At 38.4% G+C, this 26931-nt stretch overlaps 1 protein-coding gene across 1 annotated transcript in view; it reads left to right on the top strand.

Annotated features, from left to right (window-relative positions):
• The first annotated feature begins 1007 nt into the window (after positions 1 to 1007).
• Positions 1008 to 26931, top strand: part of LOC122790167 (E3 ubiquitin-protein ligase Siah2-like) — a 111155-nt gene continuing 85231 nt past the window's right edge. Inside the window, exon 1 of the mRNA XM_044057774.1 lies at positions 1008 to 1634. Within this exon, the coding sequence (XP_043913709.1) occupies positions 1224 to 1634 (411 nt within the window). The 5' untranslated portion in view covers positions 1008 to 1223. The remainder of the gene's footprint in view (positions 1635 to 26931) is intronic.

Here is a 26931-nt window from a genome sequence, read left to right as displayed (position 1 = left end):
CAGAGCTATAGAAACTATTTCTAAATAGGGCTAAAGGACCACACAAAACAACCTGCCAACAGGGCACTATCTATCCAGAGCTATAGAAACTATTATCAAATATTTAAACACTAATACACAACTATCCTCTAAAACAAAAAGAAAGATTTTTTATAAGAACTTAGTGTTTTTTTTTTTTTTTTTATCACAAATGGTCCGAGCTAGCTGGATCACCGAGATCTCTCTTGCCGCGGCAAACTAGATCTGAGGTAATTCCAGCAGTGCATTGTGGGATAAGGGGCTTGGTCTCGAGCTACTGGCAAACCTTGAGCTTTGCTATCGGCCGAGCCAAAGATCGCCTCGGAACCCATCAGTGAGAATAAACAGCGAGATTTAACAACTTCACATACAATATTTTTATATCGTAGGAGGATTCCACTGGCTAGTAACCATTCCGTTAACCTTGCGGTGCATTCTTTGCCTGGTTACTTAGTCTCTGCGTTCCACAAGCTAAGGGGATTATTTTAATTATCTTATTTGCACAGCGTTAACTGCTTGCATTTGATTTCGACTTTCTTTCTACGTAAGTCGTGACTAAAAGGGTCGCGTGTTTGCTAGTCCAAAGTTGTGCAAAAACAAATCAGCTCCACTGAACAACTCAGTAAAGGTTCACCCGGCGTCCTAAACAAGCTAGTTTAAGAATGCTTCATACTATGAAAGCTATTAAGAGACAGAAAAAAATCTATATGTAATGGACGTGTTCCTCAAAACTCTTAAAATCTCTTCGCCACAACCAATTTCACACAAAGCAGCTTTCTTAATCCGTTGTCCGCAATAAATAACACACTCACAATGATAAGCCAACCTTTCAGACGGGTATTTCTGAAATAGTTTACTATGTCACCTGGAAACCAAATGTACCTCTAATTATTTAAAATAACACAGGTACAAAGCCTCTGGTCTTCCGCCCATTTACCAACAACTTCAGTACCCAACGAACATTGCGTGAACTCTTTGTTTTGGTTACAAATCTGCGTCACCCATTGGCTATACAACTATCAGTCTTTTAAGATTTCCTCCAGTCAGCTGTTTGACCCTCCTCGCTTCAGTGAATGTAGCAGCAGCCATGTTGGTTTTACAAAAGAGTCAGAATAATGGACAGTAGTGTCAAACCGGCTGGGGCACCCAAAAAAGGGTCAGTCTAATAGAAGGAGGGCAGCCAAGGGCTGTTGTAATATCACGATATGAGTCGGCCATCCTCTGCGGGAGGCAGCAGTGGATTAGGCTCTGGAAAGGCGGCAGGGGGCAGCAGTGGTGGTGGCGGGGGCAAGCACGGAGGGGGCTCTGGGGCAGCTGCTGCTCTGTCTGCTGGCCCAGGGCCCACGCTGCCTGCACCCACTGCTTCAGCCCCCAGCCCGGCCACCACAGGTAGTGCGCTGCCTGCTCAGGCTGCTGAGCTAACGGCCTTATTCGAGTGCCCGGTGTGTTTCGACTATGTGCTGCCGCCCATCTTGCAGTGCCAGGCAGGCCACCTGGTCTGTAATCAGTGCCGTCAGAAGCTTAGCTGTTGCCCAACTTGTCGCGGCCCGCTCACTCCTAGTATACGGAATTTGGCCATGGAGAAGGTGGCCTCAACTTTACCCTTCCCTTGCAAGGTAAGAATCTGGTGGAGAGACGGCGTGCAAAGGAAATCACTTGCAGCTGCAGTGATTGTAGTTCGATGACAGTAATTGTTCGACTGTAGTAGCTGCTGGATGGAAGGCATCACAAGTATTTTGACTGGCACCTTAGTCTCAGCAGTTATGTGCTTTCATTGCTGCGGGTCTATTTCCGTTTTAGGTGTTAGGACTTTTCGTTGCTAGGAGTCTTTGTGCTATTAAGCTGAATGCGCAAAGTTGTACCCAGTTTACAGAGATGTCATACGTCTGGGATTGTTTTGTCGTTTTATTTGGTTTTATAAATATTAATGTGTCTATTAGATCAGTTTTTCAAGGGTGACCCTTGATGATCGCGTACATAAAAGTAATACATATATTAAAAAAATGTTCTTACATAGTTGACGAACAGAAGTGATGTGGTGCTAAGTTTTGTTGGATCTGTGAGGAATTCATTATTTGGCATGTAAGGTATTGTTTTGCATCTAGTCAAGTTTTATTAGCATGTTTGTGTGTGATCTTTGGGTGCGTTGTGTACGTTTGTATGTATACACTCACGTGTCACACCCAAACACACACGTATAAAGTTGTTTTGCTTCTTTAGTTTTATTTATGTTGTCTGTGCTATTGTCTTTGATGAGACTCCTTAGCACTGTCTTTATACTGCACTTTGGATAAGTAAAATTGTCCAAGAATGCCAGCTTTCACCTAATTGAGATACTGATTTATGCTATTTTACTTGCATAATGAATATTTTAAATGGTGTACTGTTCTGGTTGTTGAGGCTTATTATTTTGAACAGAGTAGTGTTTGATATTTCATATCCCAGAAGTGACCCAGGTGGTAGCTGGTCTCATGAAATGCCATACTGATCCAGTCTGTTTGTATCTGTAGTAGTGACTAAATTTTGGGTTAAGCTGTACCGAGTGACTTCTAGGCCACATTGGTTTGAATTTCTAGTGTTGTGTGGACTTGAGGATCTTTAGTGGGAAAAGGTGTGTCTGCTGATGTGGTGTTTTGTATTCTAGACTTCACTGACCATTGAGTAGTTCTAGGACTATATTGTTATTGGTACCTACTATGGTGCTTGAGGCTCATAGACTTGGAAGTATGGGTGATGCTTAGAGTGGCAGGAGTTGAGTACACTAAAATTCAGAAGATAGTTTATTCATTCAAAATATTGTGCTGTACTGTCAGTTTATGAAGAGATTAGGCACTAAGACTGTAGGCGATTACATTGGTATCCCAAGAAAATTTGTAGGGTTAATGAAGATTTGTGTGGCATAAAATGGTATAGATGCACAGATTTTGTTTGTATCCAGTGAGGCTTGTATATGCTACCCAGACTTGCTTGCCTGCTTATTTATGCATTAATTTATAATTGGGTAGGTTGTTTTTCAGGGTAGTCTAAGAAAGTAGTACCAAAAATACAACTGTATTGAAAGAATTTTGAAGTTGTGATAGGTATGCAACATTAGACATTAGGTAGAACTCTCAGTAAGACGTCAGATTTAGTATTCAGTAACAAAATTTGGTGCAAACTGTAGTGATTAGAAAATTGTTTCTTTTGGGTATGCAAATGGATGCGGACGTTGTGTTTATGTGAAATGAAGTATTGACTTTTTGTAGTAATTCCAAACTGGACCAAAACTGTTTTAAAGCAGCATGATTAAACAGCAGCGGCTACTGTAGGCGAGCCTTTTTTCTGCTTGTATTGTTTTTATTAGCTTGATGTCAATTTATCTCATACAGCTAAATGAAGACTTTGCCTTGAGTGATGTTTGAAGGATAATTCTGACATTTGATAGTCTTAATTGTTATTCTTTTATGTATGTTTTACTAGATAAGTAAGCTGTCCTGTCCTTTTTTTTTCTATTTGTTACCAAAGCTGGTGGTAGTCCAGAGGTAAATAAAAGTACATGAGGAATGGGATAGTTGGCATATGGCCCTCTATCACTCCACAATGATTTAATGGCTGTATCCAGTGAAGGAGTACCAAGTTTTCTATTTGTTTATTATGTTTGGGACTCCGTTTGAGTTGCCAAGAGGGGCAGGTTTATTACCCAGTGTCATACCTCTCAACCTGTTAGAGCAAGAAATCTGGACAAAGCCATAAATGATGAGGGGACAAAGGAACAAAAAGATGGACCATTTTAAATATAGCTCTTAAACTTAAAAAGTTAATAGAACAGCAAATTTGGATTAGCATGAATTTTCCGAAGGGTATAAAGTCTGAAACTCAAATGTTTGTCATTATTTTCGGACCTCAGTCTTCAAAGATTTGCCAAGTATTTGCCAAAAACACAATTTTATATAAAAAAGTGGCCAAAAGTATGAGGCAAAAATCTGAACATTCTGCAAAGGTTTGTACAATTGAGATATATGCCCAGTGTCTCCCAAAGCTCTGGAATAAACTTTCCCTTCAGGTTGAGCAGTGCAATTTACTGTCTTCCTTTAAACATCACCTAGATTACTGGATACGTAGCCACAAATTTAGTCCAGTACTGACTGGTATGACCCTCATAGAGAAAAGTGTGGCATGTGGCAGGGTACTTACAAGGCTTAGTGGCCTTGTAACATTTGTGAAATCTCTTATGAGTGATACTCAGAGAAACCTGTTCCAGCAATCATTTGACAGACACACATTAAAAGACTGTAGATTTTTTTCCTGCATTTAAAATGGTCTGTTTTATCCCCAAGTGTGAAGAGTCTAAGAATTTGTGCAGCACTTTCACAAATCTTCTGTGAAAAAAAGAGGACATTAAAGACATAGTTGGAATGTTTGTGGGAGAGTTATAGCAGGATTCTTAGAGGGTGGAAGTTGCTGGAGGTTGTTCAGCTCACTTGACACTTTGAATTCTTCTCCCCAGTTGTAAAAGAAGTAGCTGCTTATTTGCGTCGAGTGGATGGCTTGGACATCAGGAGATGAGCAGCCAGATCAGGTAATTTTGTAAACCTACTTTTAAGCAGGTTTAAAGGTGGAGTATAAGGGTGAAGAAAGAAGACGCAATGGTTTTAATGAGCAGATAGTGCTGTGAATTAGTGTGATCCGGGACAACTGAGTGATAGATACTCAGTACTCATAGGAAGGACAAAAATTGCAGACCAGACAATAGTAGCATCAGCTGTAGGGATGAAAAAAACGTGTGTGGCATACAAAATTTGTTTACTTTTGAGTGTATGCCCAATGTGGGTCATCTACTATCTCTAAAACTCTGACGTTTAGTCACAACTCTGTGTAACTTTTGGCTTTCAGCATCCTTGAAAAATAAATATTAGTGATTCCAGCCTTGTTTGTGGAGGAAATCCCTCAGTATTTCTCCTGTCTTTTTGTTTATATGTATGCATTTGGTCTTGCTGAATGTTACTGTAATGTTCCTTCCATTTCAGTAGTTACTGTTTATTTTGTGTGCCTTCTGGCCTGGATTGTGGCTTAGAAAGGATTGTTTATTTGGATAGCATGATGGCAGTTCAGTTGAAGGTGTTCAGGGAGGATGACAAAATGCAAATGTGGGTGCTGATTTTCATATTAAGAAAAGTCAGTAAAGTGCACAATAGTGGAGAAAACATGAGTGAGAGCAGATTGTGTCTGAAGAGCAAAGCTGTAAGGCTGCAAAGAGGTACAGTTGATGATGTATTGTGGATGGATATAGTGCAGGGATTACTAGTTAGGGCAGAATAATGATAAGAGACTGAAACTGAGGATGAACCAACAGGAATTGTCACTGACTGAATGGTGTGCTTCTGAAGACTTGTTTTTCAGTGGAAAATTTCTGCATTATTTTGTTTGTTTGATTGGAAATGTCTAAATGAGCAGTGCTCATTTTCGGTGGGAGAGGCTTCAGGAATAGCTGTCAAACAGACGTGTATTTTAAGAACAGTTAATGAATATGATTCAGTGTATTGTGAAAAATTAAAGAATAGTAACTAGCAAAAATGAACTGTGGGATAATAAGTCATAGGGAGCATGAGTCAAGTTAATTCCTTGTTATAAAACAAATACTGATGAGAACTGCCAGGGTGCATGAGAAGCAGGTAAGGTACATACTGAGCATAGTGATTATCGGAGAGAGAGAGAGAGAGAGAAGTCACCGGTCTTTCTTGGTGTTAGCTAACAGGGGTACATTTGTAAGAGTAGTAATTCATAGTTGAGCATGTAGCATTTGCAGAATAAAGTTTGAAGATTTGATTTTTGTGCCTTCAGTAAACGTGACTGCTGTAATCCATTGTTAGTATATTCCTGTGTGTGCACATATATGTCTGTATATATGTATATTTTTATAGGAGCCCTTATAAGCAAAACCCTCCATAGTCTGTCTGTTATGTCGACAGGTGTGTGAAATTGTCCAACTTCCAACCCTGGGGATTGTCAGTTTAAGAATTAGTATATTTTATTTATTTATTTATTTCCAGTTTGATTACCGGGGAAGTCCACTGGGCCAGAACGTACCCATTTTCAGTGGAGGCCCGGGGAGAAAAGCTCCAAAAGCAATGCGAATACAATCCAAGTTACATAGTGTTGAAGGTAAAAAAAAATACATGTGTGATTACATTCATACAGTTAGTAAAAAAGCAAATGCACACAGTATACCTCAAAAACATCATTAAGGAAGGTAGATAAAATAGATTTTCAGTCGTTTCCCTTCAGAGCAGCAAGTTTCAACTGTCTGTAATGAAGAGATCTGAGGTTACATGATATTTACAATATTTACATACAAGGAGTAGAGAGAGAGAATTACTTAAACTGAGAAGTAGCTTAAGTTTGATTTAGTAGCAATGGAAAAATAATAGTTTTAGGGTAGTGTGAAGTGAAAGGATATAGAGGGTTCATAAGGGTAGTTATTTAAATTTAAGTGGGATGAAAGCAGGAACACTTATGTTTAGAGGACAGGTAAGAGAAAAGTTGGGTTTTGAAGGATTCGGAGTTAGATGTTGTTCTAAGTGAAGGAGGGAGAGAGTTCCATTTCCTGCCAAGAGAGTAGGTGAGAAGGAGTTGGCCAGCAGGGCGATTGGGTTTGTGGATGGCGATTAAATTTTGGTGCTCAGATCTTAGAGATCTATTTGGGATGTATGGAGGAAGGATGTTTAAGGCTGGGCATTTATCAGGGTAGAATATTTTGTGAGCAGTGGTTAGTTGGAGATAGTCTAGGTAGTTAGAGAGTTCTAGCCAGTTCAGAGTTTGTAGGGAAAGGCAATGGTAAGTAGAGGTTTTAGATTTGGTTGCAAATTTAGAGATTTTATAATAGCAGATTTCGAGTTTAGAGGAGTTAGAAGAAGACAGGTTAGTAAGGAGTGGGGCTCCATATAGTAGAGATGGTAGAAGATAGGTAATTGCTAAGGCATGCCTAGAGGAGTTGGAGAGAAAGCAGTTGTTCCTATAGAGCATACCTAGCTTTTGGTGGGTTTTCTTTGTTTTGTTGTATGTGGTTATCAAATTTAAGGTGCTCGTCTATGGTGATACCAAGGAGTTTTGCAGATGAGACCACCTCTATGGTAGAGTTGGTTTGGCTTATGATTTTGAAAGCATTTTTTGTCGAAAGTGAAAGCCCTGGAGAGAGGGAAAAGAAGAATTTTAGATTTATTAGAGTTGAGAGAGAGATGAGTTTGGTGCATCCAGTTCTCAGTAGTGGAAAAAGCTATTTGGGTTTTTGTCAGTAGTTCAGGAAGGTTAGAGGCGGCACAGACTAAGGTAGAGTCATCAGCGTATTGGATAACTGTTGTGTCTGGGATGGCAGAATGTAGGTTATTTATGAAGATGTTGAAAAGCATGGGTCCAAGGATGGACCCCTTGGGAACGCCAGTGGGTGTAGGTAAGAAGGAGGAGGTAGAGTTTTTCCATCTGACAGCTTGAGATCTGGAGAACCATGATAGAGCATCGGGGGGAGAGATGAAGGTTGGATAGATGAAAGAGAAGGTGTTTGTGAGAGATGGTGTCAAAGGCTTTAGAAATATCTAGCAGTACAGTGGAAACTAGTAATCCAGAATCCCTGGCTTGATTGACTGTTTGGTTTGTTTGTAAAGATCTACAGAAATTAGTGTAAACTTCAGTAGGTGGACACCAAAACAGACAGACTACAAAAGTAAAAAAAAAAAAATAATAATAAAATAAATAAAATTACACATTAATGAGCATGCTCAAACAAAAACTCGGACCAAGCAAAAGAAAGCTACTGTTTTCAGCAGGGGGAAGCCCCCCTGCATCCCCCCAACTGGGGAGAAGAATTCAAAGTGTCAAGTGAGCTGAACAACCTCCAAAAAACTGAAGGATGTGTAATTAGCAGGGAGTTTGGGGGGGATGCAGGGGGGGTCTTCCCCCTGCTGAAAACAGTAGCTTTCTTTTGCTTGGTCCGAGTTATTGTTTGAGCATGCTCATTAATGTATAATTTTATTTATTTTATTTATTTATTTATTTTTTGCTTTTGTAGTCTGTCTGTTTTGGTGTCCACTTACTGAAGTTTACACTAATTTCTGTAGATCTTTGCAAGGGAGTGTGAGCATGTATGTGTGGGTCTCTCCTGCTTTTTTGTCGAATGTACTTTTTGTCATAAGCACATGGGGTGTTGTGTAATGTCACATGTACAGATAGCTGAGGTGTGCAAATGTTGAAGGTGTGTGTTGTAAAGACAGGTGAGAGGGGGTGAGTGTGTTTGGGAGTTAGGGTCATGGCCCAGGATAAGTGAAGGATGGGTGTTTGTACGTTTCTGTGTGTGTGTGTATTTTAGAGTTAGGGTCAGGGTTTGGTAAGGGGATCGATGTAGTGTTTTTAGTGCAAATGTGTGCTTGCGTGAGCGAGTACATCAAGCAGTGTTACAGGAAAGTTTTTTTTATTAAGTTAAGGTGAAGTGTTAGGATTGGGGGAAGGGGCAGCATTAGGGTTAGCAGCCATTACTAAAGTGGTACTAATCACCCTGATTTCCTCTTTCAGTCTGACTCTTTTTAGAATGCACATTTGAGCAGATTTCAGAAACAAATGCTTTGTCTCCCAGCTAGGCTGTCCTTTAACCTTTAAACAACATACTGAATATTTTGTGCAAAATTTGCTTAAACAGCTAAAATATTTATCTAAGATCTACAGCCTTTTTACCAGAAAATTAAACAAGTACCATAGAGCTCCCTTTTGCTTAAACTATTGGTAAAAGCTCTGTTTGCCACAGCACGTGTTGGTCCCCATCACTGATTGTGCCTCCCTTACTTTCAAGCTGCTGTACTTTGGTTACTGTCCCCATTTAACCCATAAGTTTTAAATGAAATTCTGCAGACGTGCACTTCTCAAGATAGGGTGCATTGCATTTGATAGGCTATTCTTCAGTTTAAACCAGAGGAAAGCTTTAAAAAAATTGTTCTCACTAAGTGGAATACCCTTCCTGCAGACTTGCATAACAAAGCTAATTAAGTCAGCTCTAGATCCGTACAGAATTTACACCTGTTTAAAAGTCTGTGAGTGCCAGTGCTATAAGAAAGACAGCCAAGTGTCTTGGCTAAACTTGAATTATTGTACTTGATGACATCAGGTGTAAATAATGCCTCCTCAAAAGCTCATCTACTGGTCTGCTTGATGTACTTGTCTTGTGGGAAATTTCTGCACTTGGTGGTATGTCTGTGTACGTATGATACGTATATAATATTTATGTATATACACACGTATATTTGTTTTTCAGTATGAAGTATGGTATTATGCAGGTACTTTTTCATGTGTAATCACTTAGTCACTTAGAATAATGACAACGGCATTACATAAACACAGTATTGAATCAATTTCGTATTGTCTGGTGTGGATTGTGGATGTAAAGAGTCCTTGGCTCAGTCCAGTTGTGTTTTTTTTTTTTTTTTTGTAGTTACTCTTGTAGTAAGTCATGGGTTTTTTAAAATCTTGAGATAAAAAGCAAATCTAGGATTGTATGGCATTGGACGTGTGCAGTAGTTTACAGTTAAAAACAGAAACATTTTTGGTACTTGCGTATTATCGCAACCAGATTTTCGTGGTTGCAAAATTCGCGTACTGGAATCGAAATGAGTGCAATAAACACTGTAAGGTGTTATTGTAAGTCGTTACTGCTAAAAAATAAGTTTGAATTACCTTCAGGATGAAAAATAACTGAAAAATTCCACTTCCTGTTTTGCATGCATTACACACGTGTGGCGTGAATTGTCAAGGCTGCTCTCTTATCGAAGAAAGGAATGTTTTCACTGTGAGGAATGAATCCTAACAATTTGAAGACTGACAAGAATCATGCTTTTGGTAAACTATTTATTTCTGACTCATGCTTGAATATAACCCTTTCGATGAGAAACTTGCAGTAAGTGATGCTTTTCTAAAGGGAGGTGGATTATGTGTACAGCTTATTCTGGGGCTGTTTTTCATGGAAGAAGTTGGCATTAGTAGTTTGGTTCGGTTTTCTGCTGGTGGCATGTTCAGACAGGATATTGGTAGATATGTGGGTGAATCACTGAGCATTTCTAGCAACTCTTGGTAGTTGGTGGAACTGCTTGCTGTGAGTAAACATCTTCAGATTTGCCGAACTGTATATGAAGTGGCATAATGTTTAACTCCCTTGTCCCAGGAGTCCCTCGGGAGAAAGGCAGCAGTCCCTGAGCAGTCAATGTCCCCTTACTCACTACTTGCAGCAGCAATCAGCTTGGGTTTTGATGACTACTGGCCATGAACATTCCGATGGTCTATTCCTCAATAACTTGCCTTTGCTGCGCTTGTAATCAGCAAGGAAGTATTTGTGATGCGGTGTAGCAGTGTGGAGTTCGCCGCAAAAGTGAGACATAGCAGGTAGGAGTCGAAATATTTACAGTTATTCCTCTCCCTGCCTCATATCGTGTGCGGCACATTATTACTTACTTACACTCCCCTTTCCAGTTTAATAAACCAGTTTTCTCAGAAACATTACAAATTACGTGAGTTCGAAAATCTGGTTGCGATAATACGTAAGTACCACAGTTTGAGTGGGATGATTGAGCTGCCAGCTTCCTGAAGTCTGAGACGGTACTCAATATCTCTTCCACTTGGTTAATGAATACATGGAAGAGTAAAGGGCCATGCACAATGAATACATGGAAGAGTAAAGGGCCATGCACTAACTCCATTGGAATACCTTGGGTCAGTGGTATGGCAGAAGAGATTGCAAATCATAATTCTTTGTGAAAGATTACATCCTACCTTGAGGGTTGTAAGTGCATCACCTGCTGGCACTGAGGGAAAAGAGTGGTTATGAGGCAGGAAATGTCATCAGGCAGTGATTTTTGACTTTATCAGATACCCTAGGTGTGATAACGGTGATCAGGCAGTCTTCGAACAGTTCAGCTGCATGTGGAGATACTGTAGTCAAGTAAGTGTCTGTCTTTGTCACGACTAGAAGTAAAGTCAGAATGTATGCTTAGTATTGCTAGATAACAGTGCTGTTATTCATGAGAGGTTGTAGGGAGGATCTAAATCCGTTGTTCTGGAATTTTTAGAAGTAGGAGATGACAGGAAGACAATTTTGGGGTGATTGAGGTACTTCCATTGTTATGTGGAGATAACATAAGTACCTGTTTCCAGGTTGTGGCTACCTCTTTTTCTTTGGTTAAATGTTTGTGAGTATTGTAACAGGGTAGGCTATTTTTGTTTAAACACTTTTACTGAATTATCACTTGTGATGTAGACAAATTTACATTTATGCAAAAGTAATTGCATTGTATTTAATCAACATTAACAAACGTTATATTTCACATATATTCTTGTATGTCATATAACCTAAGCAGCATTACATAAATTATTGAATTTATGCCCCTTTTGTAAACAAGAAACATCTTTATTAAATCATCACTTACGACGTAAGCAACCATGCATTTATATAAATGAAAATGAACCACACCAACAGTGTCCTGGCTACAAGCGTTTTATATCGCAAACCATACTGACACACCCATTTGCAAACATTGTACATCAGTTATAATCTACCCAATCATTTTCAGTTAAGCATTACATAGCTCATTCAAGTGCTGCCTTCTTTTAAACCTTATTCTTCCCCTGTATGTATTGTTCCCACAGTTACCATTTTTCCTATGTAGTTTGCTCCTACCCTTTTCTAAAGATCTCTGTTCCAGTTGTTTTATCTCTGTTTATTATATTCACTACCTCTAATGTAGTTGGTTTAGATTTTCCTTTCCATTTTCAAGTAACTGCTTTTTTGGTAGCCACCATAGTTAGACACAGCGAGGCCTTACCATGTCTAGCCAGTCACAGTTCTGTATCATAACTCAGAAGTCATCTCCCTCATCAAACCAATCCGCCCACCCATTATTTCCAGCAGTGCATCCCACTGGGAATCCTTAAAGTCCGCCAACCCACCGCAGTCCCAGAAAATTTGTTCCCCAAGTACCTCTTTATTCCCTGTCGCACCTCCAACATTTGCTGTCTTATCTGAGGAAAAAGTCTCTGGAGTCTACTTGGGATATAAAGATATCTATGTAAACATTTTCAAGCAAATATCCCTAAATCTTCTAGATTTTGTTTGTTATTTGGGAGACATACATCTCTCATTGTTTCTTTGTGAATTGCTTATCCAATCTCTTCCCAATCCTTTCTGGCCTCTTCTGATTCTTGTAGTTATCATGGAATATTTTATATGCTCTACTAGTTATTCATTTTTTTTATGGGAAATTCGATTCTAGATTCTGCTAAAAACTCTACCAGTGCTGTTTTTTTCATTTAGGACCCCCCCTATTTCTTTCTCTTTGCTATACTCTTTTATCAATTTCTGATGGGGAAGGCAGTCTGTAACCGGCAGTCCAAATTCATTCTTGGCCTCTTCCCATTCTATTACATTTCCCTCTCTATAATTATTTGCTCTCAAAACATTGGTTCCTTTGCCAGCTTTCTCCAATAAATTCCAGCTTCCTATTGTCTGTATCCCTAATTGCAGTCATCTCTATCGGCAGAATCTCCTTTCTCCATTCCCATGTTGGTTTAGTTCTTAGGAAACTTTATAGATATAATATTCTGTACGACTATTGTTCTTCTTAAAGGCCTGCATCCAAAATCCCAGTCTCTCCTTGTTTCTTGAGCCCCCCAATTTCAAAATAATCCCTTTCCACTTTAAATTATAGTTTTCAATTTGTCCTGTGTATAGGAGGAGCCTTAACTGTGTAACTTTGAAATACCCCATTCAGAGTGGGTAATCTCAGTCTGCCCCCTTCTAATGAAATAATCAGTTTATCCCACTTGACTTTTGCTATTTCCCCTCCCAGATAAAGTCCTTGAGCTCTTTATTAATTGCTGTCCACAACTTTTCCTCTGGTTTATTAAAAACATGCCTGACCTGTGCGTAAGACTAAATGGACTAAAAAGATTTTGACTGCTTACTATCCATAGCCATGTAACAAAGCTTCCATTTTTTCAGTTTTTGTATAGTCTTTTGTTTAGTCTCTTCCCACATATCCTTAGCAGCCACACCAGAAACATTTTTAATCCTTACTCCTAAATATTTCATTATATCATGTCTCAATAAATTCTGATATTGCTGAACCAATTTGTGTGTAGGTACATAATTTACCCCCATTGCCTTTGTTTTAGCTTCATTAATTTTGTGTCCCGAAAATATTTGAAACAGTCTCAAAATGTTCCACAACACTGTAATGTCTCTTTCTAGTTTTGTCACATATAAAATATCATCCGCAAGTAGAGCCAGCTTTTCTTGACTACCATACCAATTATATCCTTGAATTTCTGAGTCCCTTATTTTCTTTGCCAGTGGTTCTAAATGTAATGCATATAACAAAGGGGAAAGAGGACAACCCTGCCTGGTTCCTCTGCTCCAGCAGAAATTATCAAAGAGAACCCTACCCACTTTAAGTTTTTCCTTCGATCCCTCATATAGTAACAGGGTAGGCTGTTGACCTAGTTGCAGATTCAACATTTTGTTTCTGTGGGGACATTTCAGTAGACAGATCCAAGTTTCAGTTTATAAAAAAGTTTGTCTTGTAAGGAGTAATCTTAACATGATAGTAGGATACTAGTATTGTGGTGGTGAAATAATGGTCTCTTGATAGTCTTTAGAAAATTCACTTCAGCAAGGTGCTTCTAAAGTGTCGTCCAGTGTAAGGGATGGCAGTATCCTCTTGGTCTAGTTGAATAAATGGGGAAGGGGTTGGCTAAGAGTTAGGAACCAATCAGTGGTATTTCATAAAGTTTTAAATTTTTTAAGAGAATTATTTCTGATAATCCAGACCGTAGTTCCTTTTACTAGAGAGTATAAAAACTTAAATCTAGTTTTTAGCCTCGCAGATCAGAATCCAGTTTTGTTCAGTAGCTATCCTCTCAAGTGGTCTTAAGTGATGTAATTGTTTTAATTTCTTTGGAGTGATCCAAATAGAGTTTTTGTTTTTCTTTCTGAAATAGAGCCATACTTTGGAAGAATCCTCAGAAAGATACAGTTGCCAGGTGTAGATGTAAAGATTATAGGTTAGATTCCTAAATGTTAGTGTAACCTTTGAATAACTAGACAGCACAGGCATTGTGTTAGGACTCTTCTTGAATTCAGAAAGTGTACACTTAGTGCTTAAGTGTATTGGTAACTTTTAAAAATCTGGTATCATGGCTAACATCCTCACAACCTGTGTATTTTAAATTTGCAGTGAGAGAAATGGATTGTGCAGGTCTACTTCAATTAGTCTAACATCTATTCGTCGACCCCTTTCTGTTGAAGTTACGCTTCAGCAAAAGGACTTTTTATCGAAACTTTTCCCAGGGAAAAGCAACTGTAGGCCACTGTCTGCAGTTTGCCCCTTTCCCCACTGTAGTGCTATCGCAGATTTGGTATATTTAGTTAGGGGTGTGTGGGGGGGGGGGAGTCCATTTGCTGATGTATAACTTCAGCAAAAAGGGGTTGATGAATAGGTGTGTGTTTAGTGAGTTCGGCTAACTGATGTAGACCTGGATTGTGCAGTGCTGAATGACAGTACTGATCATTGACTAGCTTCCATTTGGTGTTCATATCACTTAACATGATGAGCTCAGATTTTACATTGGGAGATTAGCTAGTGCAGAGTCTGTTCCAACAGCTGAAACATGGGAGCCGGGGGGGGGGGCATGGATATAGGAAATGGAAAATAATTTGATTCTTAACCTGGATAAGAATGTAATTCTTCTGCATACATTTTGGGATTTTCATGTCAGGTGAGGAACAGGTAAGGTTGGAGCATTGCAAAAATAACTACCTTATTTCTTGTCACCGCAGGGGGCCATACCTTTCTTGATCGGTTTCTCTCTTCTTTCTGCCAACCAAGTATTAGACCAAACTATGTTAAGAAGGAAGAATATTGCTTCCACTTTTTAGAGGTGCTTATTTCTCCCCACTTCAAATTATTCTGTATTGGTGTAAGACCTTTTGAAGCTTGACCAGATGATAGAAGTATAGTCAAAACAGTATTGTGTGTGTGTGTGTGTGTGTGTGTGTGTGTGTGTGTGTGTGTGTGTGTGTGTGTGTGTGTCCAGGTTGGGTGGATGCTTTTGAAGAGTGAACTAGATGATGAATAAGATGCAACATTGTAAGAACAGTTGTAGCTAGGGTTTGTCTATCATTGGATAAATTAGTACTTCACTTTGCCCATTGTCTGGGTTAGCCAGTTGGTGGTGTAACAATTGTCTCTAGGTGATTTAGCCATGTTGACTAAGGTCTCCGAAATGGGTATGGGTATTTGCTGGTGCTATGTTTGTTGGGTCCCTGGCATAGGCTGAAGTAGGCCAGGTCCTCATGCTAATGGTGGGAGGGGTGTACATACCCCTTTTGTCCAGTGTATGCTGCCATAAAGCCCAGCTACCCTGGGTCATTAAGCTGCTGGCCAGCCAGTATCTGGCTGCCCAGCTTGGTTTACCTGAAATAGCTGTGCTGAGCAAAAGTTATTGGTAAAACCAATCAACCTGCCAAACAGGAACTAATGATTGCTACACTGAATGTAGGTTCACTGACAAGACATAGCTTGGAAGTGGAGGACATGATAAGGAGGAGGCTGGTCATAATGTGTATCCAGGAGACGATGGAAGGGGAGTGCAGCAAAGACACTGCACTTGGGATCCAGAATTTGCCACTCAACATGACAGACTTGAAATGGTGTGGGAATTGTGGTGAGGGAGAGGCTTCAGAAGACTGTGAGGGATGTCTTCAGAATTAGCGATTGACTCTTGACAATCCGACTCCATTGTAAGGATAGGGCACTATTTGTAATCTCAGCCTGTGCCCCATAGCTGGGTTCAAAGTGAGGAAGAGTGTGCTTTCATACAGCTGCTGCAGAACCTGCTAGATAAATCAGGACAACATGAATTGTTGTTGATAATGAGTGATCTAAATGCACGTATCAGGAGAGATGGAACAGGTATGAGGACCGGGTTGGGCAACGGGAATAAAGGAGAGAAGAGGACATTGTAGACGTCTGAATGGCAAATGGATTGGTGGTGGCTTGCACATGGTTCAGCAACAGAGACTTTCACAGGATTATGTACAAGAGTGACTAGTGTGCAACTCTGGTAGACTTCCTGCTAATAAGGAAAGGGCACTGGAGTAGAGTGGTCGGTGATTGCTAAGTCATCCCCAGTGAAACAGCTGGAAGCATATTCTTGGTGTAAACCCTCAAATTTGGGAAACCTTCAAGACTGACGAGCATAAGGAGCTAATCTGTGTATAGCAACGTTTGATAATGAATGTGTTTAGTATGTATAGGTTTTGGCTAATACATGTTGCGTATTATGGGAAGTGTTCAAAAACAGAATCCCCTTTAGTGTAATGTTTTCTAAATGTTAATGTACTGTTAATTTTAAAAAATGTAATCATAACTGTTCGATGAAATTTTTTAATGGAAAGTAACGGCATATTAATCCACTTTTTTTCTTCAAGCATATTAGAGTAGCACTTTGATATAAATTGAGAGTGAGAAGACAAGGCAAAAAAAAAAGACATTGATGTCACATACTTTATTTTTTCAGCCAGTTCCTTAAGCAGACCAGACTATTTACATTAGTTCAAGGGATGCTCTTTTTTTTTTTTTTTTTTATTATAATCGACAACATATCCAGACACCGAAAACGAGTGTTCACAAGGGAGAAGTGGCTGGGGGTGCTGAATATTTTATGGCTGACTTAGCCAGGACTGGGTAGTTGCTTCCGCCACTGCAGTGGATCGCAGTCAGTGTGAATTTGTTTTTCAAGTCTGTATCGCTCAACAATTGCATTCTCCGAGTTGGAGAGAGGCTTCTCTTCAGAGTTTGATGAAAGTTCATGCATACACATTCTCTTTGTGGGCGGTTCTTCTTCTGGTTGGTGATTACAATGTTTGTCAGAATGTTCCCAAGAACTTCTAGCTCTTGCTAAGCCTGGAGTCTTTTGTCCTTTTGCAAGCATTTAAGCTTTTTGAAACGTGGGTTCACTGCAGTCACGATTACTAACAACAAAAGGTTGAGGTTCAGTTTGCGTTGTTCTAGATGTGTTAAAAATGGTTCTTTGAAACATATGCTGCCAGCAGGGTCATCATCAGATACTACCATTTCGACTTCAAGGTGGCAGAGGGTTGTAACTTATCATTGAGCAGGAACCATACTGCTCTTTGCCAATTTTGTTTTGTAGAATAGTGACGGATTGAGAACATTTTGTACCAGACAGTTGCTCCCACTCTGTCTCCATTGGTAGAGTGATCCTGTGTTTACGGCCTGGCTGCCCTAGAGTTTTTAGCACAGCTTCTTTGTTTAGAAGTCGTTCAGTCATCTGAAGAGATGAATTCCAACGCGTGGGAACATCCTGTATTAAAAACCAAAAAATTGGAGTAAAGTCCAGTAGAAAACACAAAATAACAATGATTCTGGATTAAAATGAAAGGCATCGCAGGAAACTCCTGGATAATGTTCAAACACAGACTCCTTTATTGAATAAACGCCACAACAAGGGGAAAGAAACAATCGTTTTTTTCTGAGTGTCCCTCAGACCTCTTCAGGTAAAACAAATGATAGAATACTGTTGAACCCCTTTGTATACTTTCAGTTAATTGATTAATTGGAAAAATAATTATTTAAAGGCATAGTGTAACCACCCTTTAAAAAACATGATAAATACATTTTAAAATAAAAAAAATAATAATAGATTAGAGATGCACTTACTAATGGAACCATAAATTCTTAATGTGTAAAAATATATTGATGTAAGTAAGTATATAAAACTGAAGTGTATAAAATATATTTAAATATTTATACATGTGTAATAAAATATATACAGTGTGTAAAAAAAAAAAAAAAAAAAAAAAAAAAGTCTTTGGACATACTATAAAATTGGTAGATCAAAGTTTGGCTGACCTGAGTTTTAACAAAGGAACTAAAGAAATATTGTCATTCAGATCTGGAGGTTTGTTAGTTTCAAGTACAATCTGCCAAAATGTTTCTCTATATTCCCTCCCTCAAATAATTGGGAACAGTTTCAATCACAAAGAAGGAATAGTTGGCTTTGGGACTGGTTAGTGTATGCCTAAACAGTGCATTACTATTATTTATTTTATTTACATCATTAATGTGTTCATAAATCCTTTGTTTTAATTGCCTTTCAGTTTTTCTAATATAGAAGCCTTCACAGGCACCACAGGTAACTAGGTAAACAAGACCCTGGGAAATGCAGTTGGAATAAGTACGTGCTTTTAGTAATTTCTGCCTGGCAGTAACCAAGACTTGTTCCTTTTGTGCAATATAGACACACCGTGTACATGCCTCACGTTTAAAAGCACCTTTCCTTTTATGTGAATAAACATTAAAATTGCTGGCGTGTTCCAATACACTTTTAATATGTTGTCCTCTCCTGAAGACAACTTTGACAGATTTATCCTTCAGGTTAGGAAGGTCAGTAAATTTTGAATATCTACCCCATTCTTTTTCAACTATGTTTTTTATCTGGTATGCATTTGCACTAAAACAAATGCTTTACTATAATCCAAATCTTTCTGTACAGATGTAACTTTCTTATTATTGAAAATATCACCAATACCCAAAACCAGACTGTACTTCCTGCTTTGGGTAACTTCCTTTCTTATGTTAGAAGTAAGCTCACTAGGATAACCTCGCTCCAAAAATGTGCTTCCAACTTAATACATTCGTTTTCATAATCCATATCTAAAGATGTAATCTGACAAACATGTACATACTGTCCCTTAATAATCCCTTTTTTTCTGAAAAAAAATGGGTGTGAACTAGTAAAACTAATATAAGTATTGGAAAAGGTAGATTTTCTGTACACAGTGGACCTAAAACCATGTTCAGTTTTGTGAAGGGAAACATCTAAGTAATTGACATTTTCTACAGCAACTTGGTAGGTAAACTTAAAAAAGGGGTGGTTGATTCAAATACTGAATTAATTCATTCAGCTGTTTCAAAACTACCCACCCAAAAAATAAACATTGTCAGGGTACCTGGCATATAGGGTCCAAAACTTTGAATAAATGCACGTCGGGGAACAACTAGCCCCCACGGGCACTCCTGTTTCTTGACGGAAGAACTCGCCCTCAAAAAAACATAGTTGTTCCTGGGGATGAGTTCTGCCAATTCTAAGCATAAAAATGTCACTTTCTGCGACCCCTTGTTTCATTCTAAGTGCTTCATCCAACCAGGTTAACACTGTGTTCTGGGGCGAACAGAAAATTAATCCACCAGATCTATTGTGACAAATTTTAATCAATGGGAAAAATGTTCATTTTTGATCCTACTTAATAAATACCCAGAAATCCTTTATCAGATGAGTTTATCCTCCCCATAAAATTTTCAGTTTCCAATCCAGTTATTTGGCTAAGGGAGAAATTTTAGAACCTTCTGAAGCCACAATGATTCTAAGGGGAGGGTCTTCTATATTCTTATGAACTTTGGGTATCCCAAAGATAGAGGGTACCCTCGAAGTATTGTTTTCCAAGTACTTGTATGTTTCAAAATCAATGACCCCCCCCGATCAAATAAATCTTTAAGGGCCAGGTCAATTTTCTTAAGAGAGATTAATCTCATTAATAGAAACCTTACTATACTAGGAATCCTCATGTAAAATGGAAAACGTCTTACTTTCATACTTGGTTTTGTCCATCAGGAAAATACCCCCTCCCTTGTCGGGGTTGGGACAAAACCTGTCTCTTATTGACATCTAAATTAGGTGTTACTCTAATATTTTAAACATTTTCCTTATCTCTGTTTCTAGTAACAAATTCTAAGTTCCTTAGTTGTGGGTGAATTGGGGGGGGGGGGGTTAAAAAAACTCGTTTTCTTAGGAATGGTAGAACTAGATGTAGTAGAACTGTCACCAAACATATTTTCCAAATTGAGCTTTCTGATAAACATTTTTAAGTCTAAAATAACTTGTGTGACGATTGGGGAGAGATGGGCGAAGGCTGCCAGCCTAGTCAAATAGAATTTGATATATAATTCTGGCATTTGTAAATGTAAAATATAAGCTTGTGTTTTAGATGTAAGAAAACACTGTAAAATGTGAACTTCAAGATTGTTGCAACATTGCCATCTGCTGTAAGGAAAACCAAACCAAGTATTTCATATGTGTCTTGTAAAGTCAAAAAGATCTTATGAATCTCTCTAATGTTTTACAAGTCGATTCCAGTGTGACTGGATGAAGGTTTCATGCCCATTGTTTTATGGCTAAAGTTTATGACCAGAATTTAGATTTGGAAGGTGCTTTATTGCTCTAGTTTTTACTAGAATGTATATGTGAAATGCTTTGTATTGTTGTAGGTTTCGGAGTTGGTGTTAGATTGCTAAATAATGCAGTTTGTGGGCTGAGAACTCAGGCCAGGTGTTGAGATGATGCAGTATGAATACTGGGAAAACCTAAGTGTCAAAAATGATGTACTTTGGGAAGGGCCTTAGAAACATGTTTGTTAGTAATGTTTAAATACTATTTCTCACAAGACTGGAAGCATTTTGACCTTGGACATCCAACTTATCAGCACTCTGCCTTATGCTCACATGCAAGTTTTAGCACTGTGATTTCTTGTAGAAATAGTTAAAGCTAGTAAAGATTAATTAGGCATTTTTCTTTGAAATCAGACCTGTCCTACTGTGTTGTTTTAAGTTTCTGTGTGATCACTGAACTTTTAGATATCTCTGTGGTGTAGTAGTTTTGTCTTGTGTTTTAATTATTTATTAAATATTTTTAAAACCTTCTACCTGTGGCTGATTTGTGTAGAGGTAAGTTCTAGAGTGCATTGCATATTTATATAGGTTATTGTAATAGGCCACTCTAAAGTAAACCTTGACTGTTTTTAAAGGGGCACAGCTGGATAATCTGGGTCGGCCGTTCCCAGGAGTGTCTGTGAAGTTGTATAAATACTTATCTCAAAGTGTGTGTGTTGTGTCAGCTGCTCGGGCTGGGACATGAAGCACTGGTTGGACAGAGAGGGTACTGGAGGTTTTAGCTTTCCCAGCTAGGCTGAGACCTGGACCCTATAGCTGTGCCAGTGAGGAGTCTTATTGGGGACCTGGTGAGCAAGGGAGCAACCAGCCCCAGCCTGACTGTGATCTGTGTGTGCACTTAAGGGAAATTGTACTTTACTGTGTGTATTATTTATTTTTTTCTGTTCTATGAGACTACCTCCCTGGTGTGAGTGGTGAGGACTGAGGCTCCTTGATTGCTGAGCCAGGGCATGGTCTTCACAACTTGTGTAAGGTTATTTGTTTGAGTTTGGAACAAACTTAAAACCTTTTATACATAAATTAAAAAAAATCATCAGTAACCTCTAAATTACTGTAGTTGAATATGTGAAATCCTGATCTACTCTCTACGTGCAAATTATCCTCATGAAAAGTAGTAATAGTATCCAATTCCTATGATAGTTCCCTCTGTAACCCCCTCCCCTTTGATCGTAAGTTCCCCTGTAAAAATGGTGGTTGTTGGGTTTATTACGCAGTCTCTCAGATCTGCGTGGGAGAGGTTCTTGATGAACTAGCTCACCATTTTCTTCCACAACTACATCTTGGTTCATAGGACCTGCGTTTTGAATGTGAGAAGTATTAAAGTTATTACATTCATTACGCTCAGAAATATGTGTTTGAAGTTTGGATAATGGGTACTGTTTACCCTCTTTATATTCCTTAGTGTCCCTGTCAAGTTTTCTGTATTTTCTTTTTAATATTTTGTCACATTTTTTATCTGTGTGAACCCTTAAGTCATAGTAATTTTTTTTTTTTTTTTCAACTTCAGTGCTAAATATTAAATCATTGGTTACCAGTACATTGTGTCGATCTGTTCATGTAAATTACTAATTTCACGTTCATTATTTCTAACAGTGGCCTTTAAAATGTCAAGGCCACAGTTATCAAATATATTAAGTTCTTCATGAAATTCACTCCCATTAGTAACGTTGGGATATTTATATATTCGAAGCCCTTTAGGTACATATTAGATTATCACTTTGATATAAACTGAGAGCGAGAAGACAAGGCAAAAAAAGACATTGATGTCACATACTTTATTTTTTCAGCCAGTTCCTTAAGCAGACCAGACTATTTACATTAGTTAGTTCAAGGGATGCTCGTTTTATTTATTTTTTTTAATTGACAACATATCCAGACACCGAAAACGAGTGTTCACAAGGGACAGTAGTGGCTGGGGGTGCTGCATATTTCCTGGCAGACTTAGCCAGGACTGTGTAGTTGCTTCCACCACTGCAATGGATCGCAGCCAGTGTGAATTTGTTTAAGTCTGTATCGCTTAACTGCTTTCTCCGAGTTAGAGAGAGGCTTCTCTTCAGAGTTTGATGCAAGTTCATGCATACACATTCTCTCCCTGGGCAGTTCTTCTTCTGGTTGGTGATTACCATGTTGGTCAGAATGTTCCACAAAAACTGCTAGCTCTTGCTAAACTGTGTCTTTTATCCTTGTGCAAGCATTTAAGCTTTTTGAAACGTGGGTTCCCTGCAGTCAGAATTGCGAACAACAAAAGGTTGAGGTTCAGTTTGCGTTGTTCTAGATGTTAAAAATGCTTCTTTGAGACGTATGATGCCTTCAGGGTCATCATCGGATACTACCATTTCGACTTCAAGATGGCAGAGGGTTGTAAGTATCATTGAACTGGAACCATACTGCTTTTTGCCAAGTTTTTTTGTAGAATAGTGACAGGGATTGAGAACCTTTTGTACCAGACAGTTTCTCCCACTCTGTCTCCATTGGTAGAGTGAGCCTGTGTTTATGGCCTGGCTGCCCTAGAGGTTTCAGCACAGCTTCTTTGTTATCATTCGAGCATCTGAAGAGATGGATTTCAACATGTGGGAACATCCTGGATTAACTGTCCTGTTGCTGATACGGGTGCACCTGCTGCGTTGTCAACGCTTCACTGTTCGTAGGACTGTGTTTAAAGTGTTCCACAACTTTGCGGCATTTAGCTAGGAGGCCTTCAATTCCAGACTCTGCAACTGCTTTATTTGTAGACAACTGAAGGCTGTGTGCTGCACAGGGCATATTCTAAAATGGAAGTCTTCCTAGAGCAGCTGTCACATTATATGCATTGTCTTTGCCAAAAGTAGATCCAAAAACACACTCCAAAATTTCAAAAAAATCCAAAAATACCAATGATGCTTAAACACAAGCAGTCCAACTGTGCAGAAAATTTCTTTAATTCTGGTACCTCGGCCTTCGCCTTCTCATGGAATACATTATAATTCAAACACCCCTTTTATAACACATCTTCAAAACATTTTGCATAAGTAATTGACTCAATAAAACAATTAAACATTATTAGTTAATTTTTAGCCAAACCTTACTTTAACCAACAATATTTTTTCATGTGAAGTTTCCAACTTCACCTTTAAAATGTCATACTTCACCTCATGTATAAAATATTATCTTCCATGACAAACACTTTTACATTTTTAATACAAAAAATATATATGATGATGTGATAGTTATATGTAACACACTACAAACCGTTGTGCATTTAATATGTTTAAACATAACACAAATATTACCTTGTGTAATTTTTACACTTCCAAATTCATCCCATTTGGAAAAAGAGTATTATAATTTAAGATAAATCTAGACTCCATTTCCAATAATTTATTGTGAAAACATGCATTATTCTCACCAAAAACACTTGATTTCCCCAAAACACAAAAAATAAACCCTTCAGGAACCCCTTTGTGCTGTTCCCAAAAGTGCTTGGCCACCGGACTATCTAATCTTTTGTGTCTGATGTCCCCCCAAGTGCTCCAGAATTCTAAGTTTAACTTTCCTACTAGTTTGTCCAACATACCATTTCTGTTTTGCACTTTTTGTGTTTTGGGGAAACCAAATGTTTTTGGTGAGAATAATGCTTGTTTTCACAATAAATTATTTGGAAGTGTAAAAATTACACAAGGTAATATTTGTGTTATGTTTAAACATATTAAATGCACAACTGTTTGGAGTGTATTAAATATAACTATCACATCATCATATATATTTTTTGTATTAAAAATGTAAAAGTGTTTGTCATGGAAGATAAATTATAAAAAATTATATTAGTATATTTAATACACAATACATATTTTATACATGAGGTGAAGTATGAAATTTTAAAGGTGAAGTTGGAAACTTCACATGAAAAAATATTGTTGGTTAAAGTAAGGTTTGGTTAAAAATTGACTAAAATGTTTAATTGTTTTATTGAGTCAATTACTTATGCGAATGTTTTGAAGATGTGTTATAAAAGGGGTGTTGTTTGAATTATAATGTATTCCATGAGAAGGCGAAGGCCGAGGTACCAGAATTAAAGAAATTTTCTGCACAGTTGGACTGCTTGTGTTTAAGCATCATTGGTATTTTTGGATTCTTTGCCAAAAGTAGTCACTTTCTCATAAATTCCCAATGATCTCACCACTGATGAAATGTGCTCTGCACTGTTTTCTGAATAGTATAATTCTTCAGTTTTCTTAATGCACAGTGCAAAGAAGTGAGAAATCCAATCTTTGTCAGTGTTATGACAAGTAGCGCCAAGGTAGCTGTCATTAGCCATTGAATACCAGTAGTCACCCATTAAATCATTAGCCATTGAATACCAGTAGTCACCCATTAAAGCTACAAATTCAACTCCTGCCATAACCTGACTTATTTAGTTGCTAGTGAGGGACCTGGAAGGCAAAAAAAAAAAAAAAAATATATATATATATATATATATATATATATATATATATATATATATATATATATATATATATATATATATATATATATATATATAGTGTGTGTGTGTGTATATATGTATATATATGTGTGTGTTCTGGAGACCTTCATCAGTGACTGTTAATCGGTTGACTGTTCTCAGCAATCCATTTTACAATGGCATTAGTAGTTTTGTTGTATTTCCCTTGATTCATTGCTTTTGCCATCTCCTGAAGTTCAGCTAATGTAGTCTGGCAACACACTGATTCAGTTTTAGTTGATGATGCATCCGATGTTGATGGCTCATCTTGAGCAATAAAATGTATGCTTGGTTCGCAGGTGATAATTTAACAAATTTCTACGTTGTGTGGACCCTCTTTCTTGCAGTATTTGCAAACCGCAGTGTCACTAATTTTAAAAACAAAAACGGACTTTCCATTCAGAATAGTTCTTTCCACCTTTTATTCCATTTTGAACCAACTCAAAAGTAGTGACTTTTCCATAAATACATATGATCTTGCCACTGATGAAATAGTGTCTTTCCATTTGAACAATTTCCATTTATCACTAATGAAAGGAAGACTATCAAGTGAAGCTGACCCGGTGCTGCTTACTTAACAACACTTGAATTAAATAACGCATGCAGCTGTTGCATTAAAAATTTTAATCTCAGATGAATTTTCTGCAATAATCGCACACATTAAAGGTGATTAATCAGCAGCCCTAATGTAAATTACAGTTGAATAAAATAATTTTCAAAGGTGAAAAGCAACTTAATATTTACACGGAGTGGACATGGGTTGTATGTATTCGCAGCAATCTCCATCCACATGGTGTACAGGTTGTATGTTTTGAAAATTCACCACTGATAAACAGTTGCGGATCCTGTATTTTAATACATTTGATTACATTTGCTGACATGCAATATGGGCTTTTAAAACCCCATACTGCTTTAAAGAGAAACAAATCAGCTGATTGCTCCTGTCCCTCCCAACACTGCACCTTGGGCAGTTGCCCCTCGTGCCCTGTCCCAGCTACACTGCTGGTACACTTCATGACAAGTTAGTTGTCGTTTTTTCTTTCAGCATGCATTTGTGATTAGTACTGTTTCTCTGACAAGATTTTACGTGTTTTGCTTAGGCTTTTACACAAAACTGTGTAGGGTTGCTTGTAAACACTTTTGTGACAACTTACTTTTTGACTGGCTCCTTCCAGCACTGCTTACTGACTTTCAGTCCTCTGCCTTATCAGTGTCAGCAGCACGGTTACTTACTCTCGTCCTGCTGGCTTTTTTCTCTCTCTACCTAAAAAGAAAAAAACTAAAGTTCTTACAGCAGGCTTAGACAATGCATCAGCCATTGGCAAGAGAGCCTGTAATCACCATTCATTGTTCCTAAGATAATCACATGTTTCTGCTGTTTTCTCTGGTGAAGCCTCTTCAGCCACTGTTTATGGGGGTCAACCATGTCCTTTTCTGCTGTTCCAATGTCCATTGTGGGCAGAAACCATCTTCTGTTGTAAGGATGTTATTCTTCATATCAATTTCTTGTTGCAGTAATATTCATGATCTGTGGGAATCACCCATAGGTGGACATCCACCCTGGCTGGTCTAACTCCCAGATTTCTACAGGTATCGTTAGTTGGGCTGGCTCCTTCTTGATACTGGAATACTTGCTTGTATCACACAAAGGAATGGCAGTCAGCCTATGCTGACTTCAGGTTTTAAATTTTCTCTTGGTGTGTTCTGTGATTTAGTGGTGATGTTCATAGGTGTGTACTAGGCTATTGTCCCTGTAGCCTTTACAAACCCTAGCCCATAGGATTACCCTGACATTGTGCCACCTGACCTTAGTTCCCAGTGCCTCTGTCGAGTAAAGCCAATGGAGTGATCCCCGGGGTGAATTTTCTATTTCCCATCCACTCATCAAGGTTCCTCTTTGAGGGCCAGTGAGGTGCTCTGTTTGACATGTATGAAAAGTCTATTACATAGCAAGGGCAGTGTCTGGTTTATGAACCTGTCCCTCCAGCACATTCTGTTGATTGTAGTAGTGAGGTTGAGGTCACTGGAGCATGTGGTGTGGAGGGATTGGGATTTCTTTAGATGAAGCATTTCTAACAGAGCTGGATCAGAAATGGATTTGTAAGTCAAGCAGAGATC

This window comes from Protopterus annectens, chromosome 15.part0 (genome assembly GCF_019279795.1).
Source record: "Protopterus annectens isolate FY-2018-M chromosome 15.part0, PAN1.0, whole genome shotgun sequence".
Taxonomy (NCBI): Eukaryota; Metazoa; Chordata; order Ceratodontiformes; family Protopteridae; genus Protopterus; species Protopterus annectens.
Note: the sequence above shows the minus strand (reverse complement) of the source record. Positions and strands in the feature narration are given on the sequence as shown.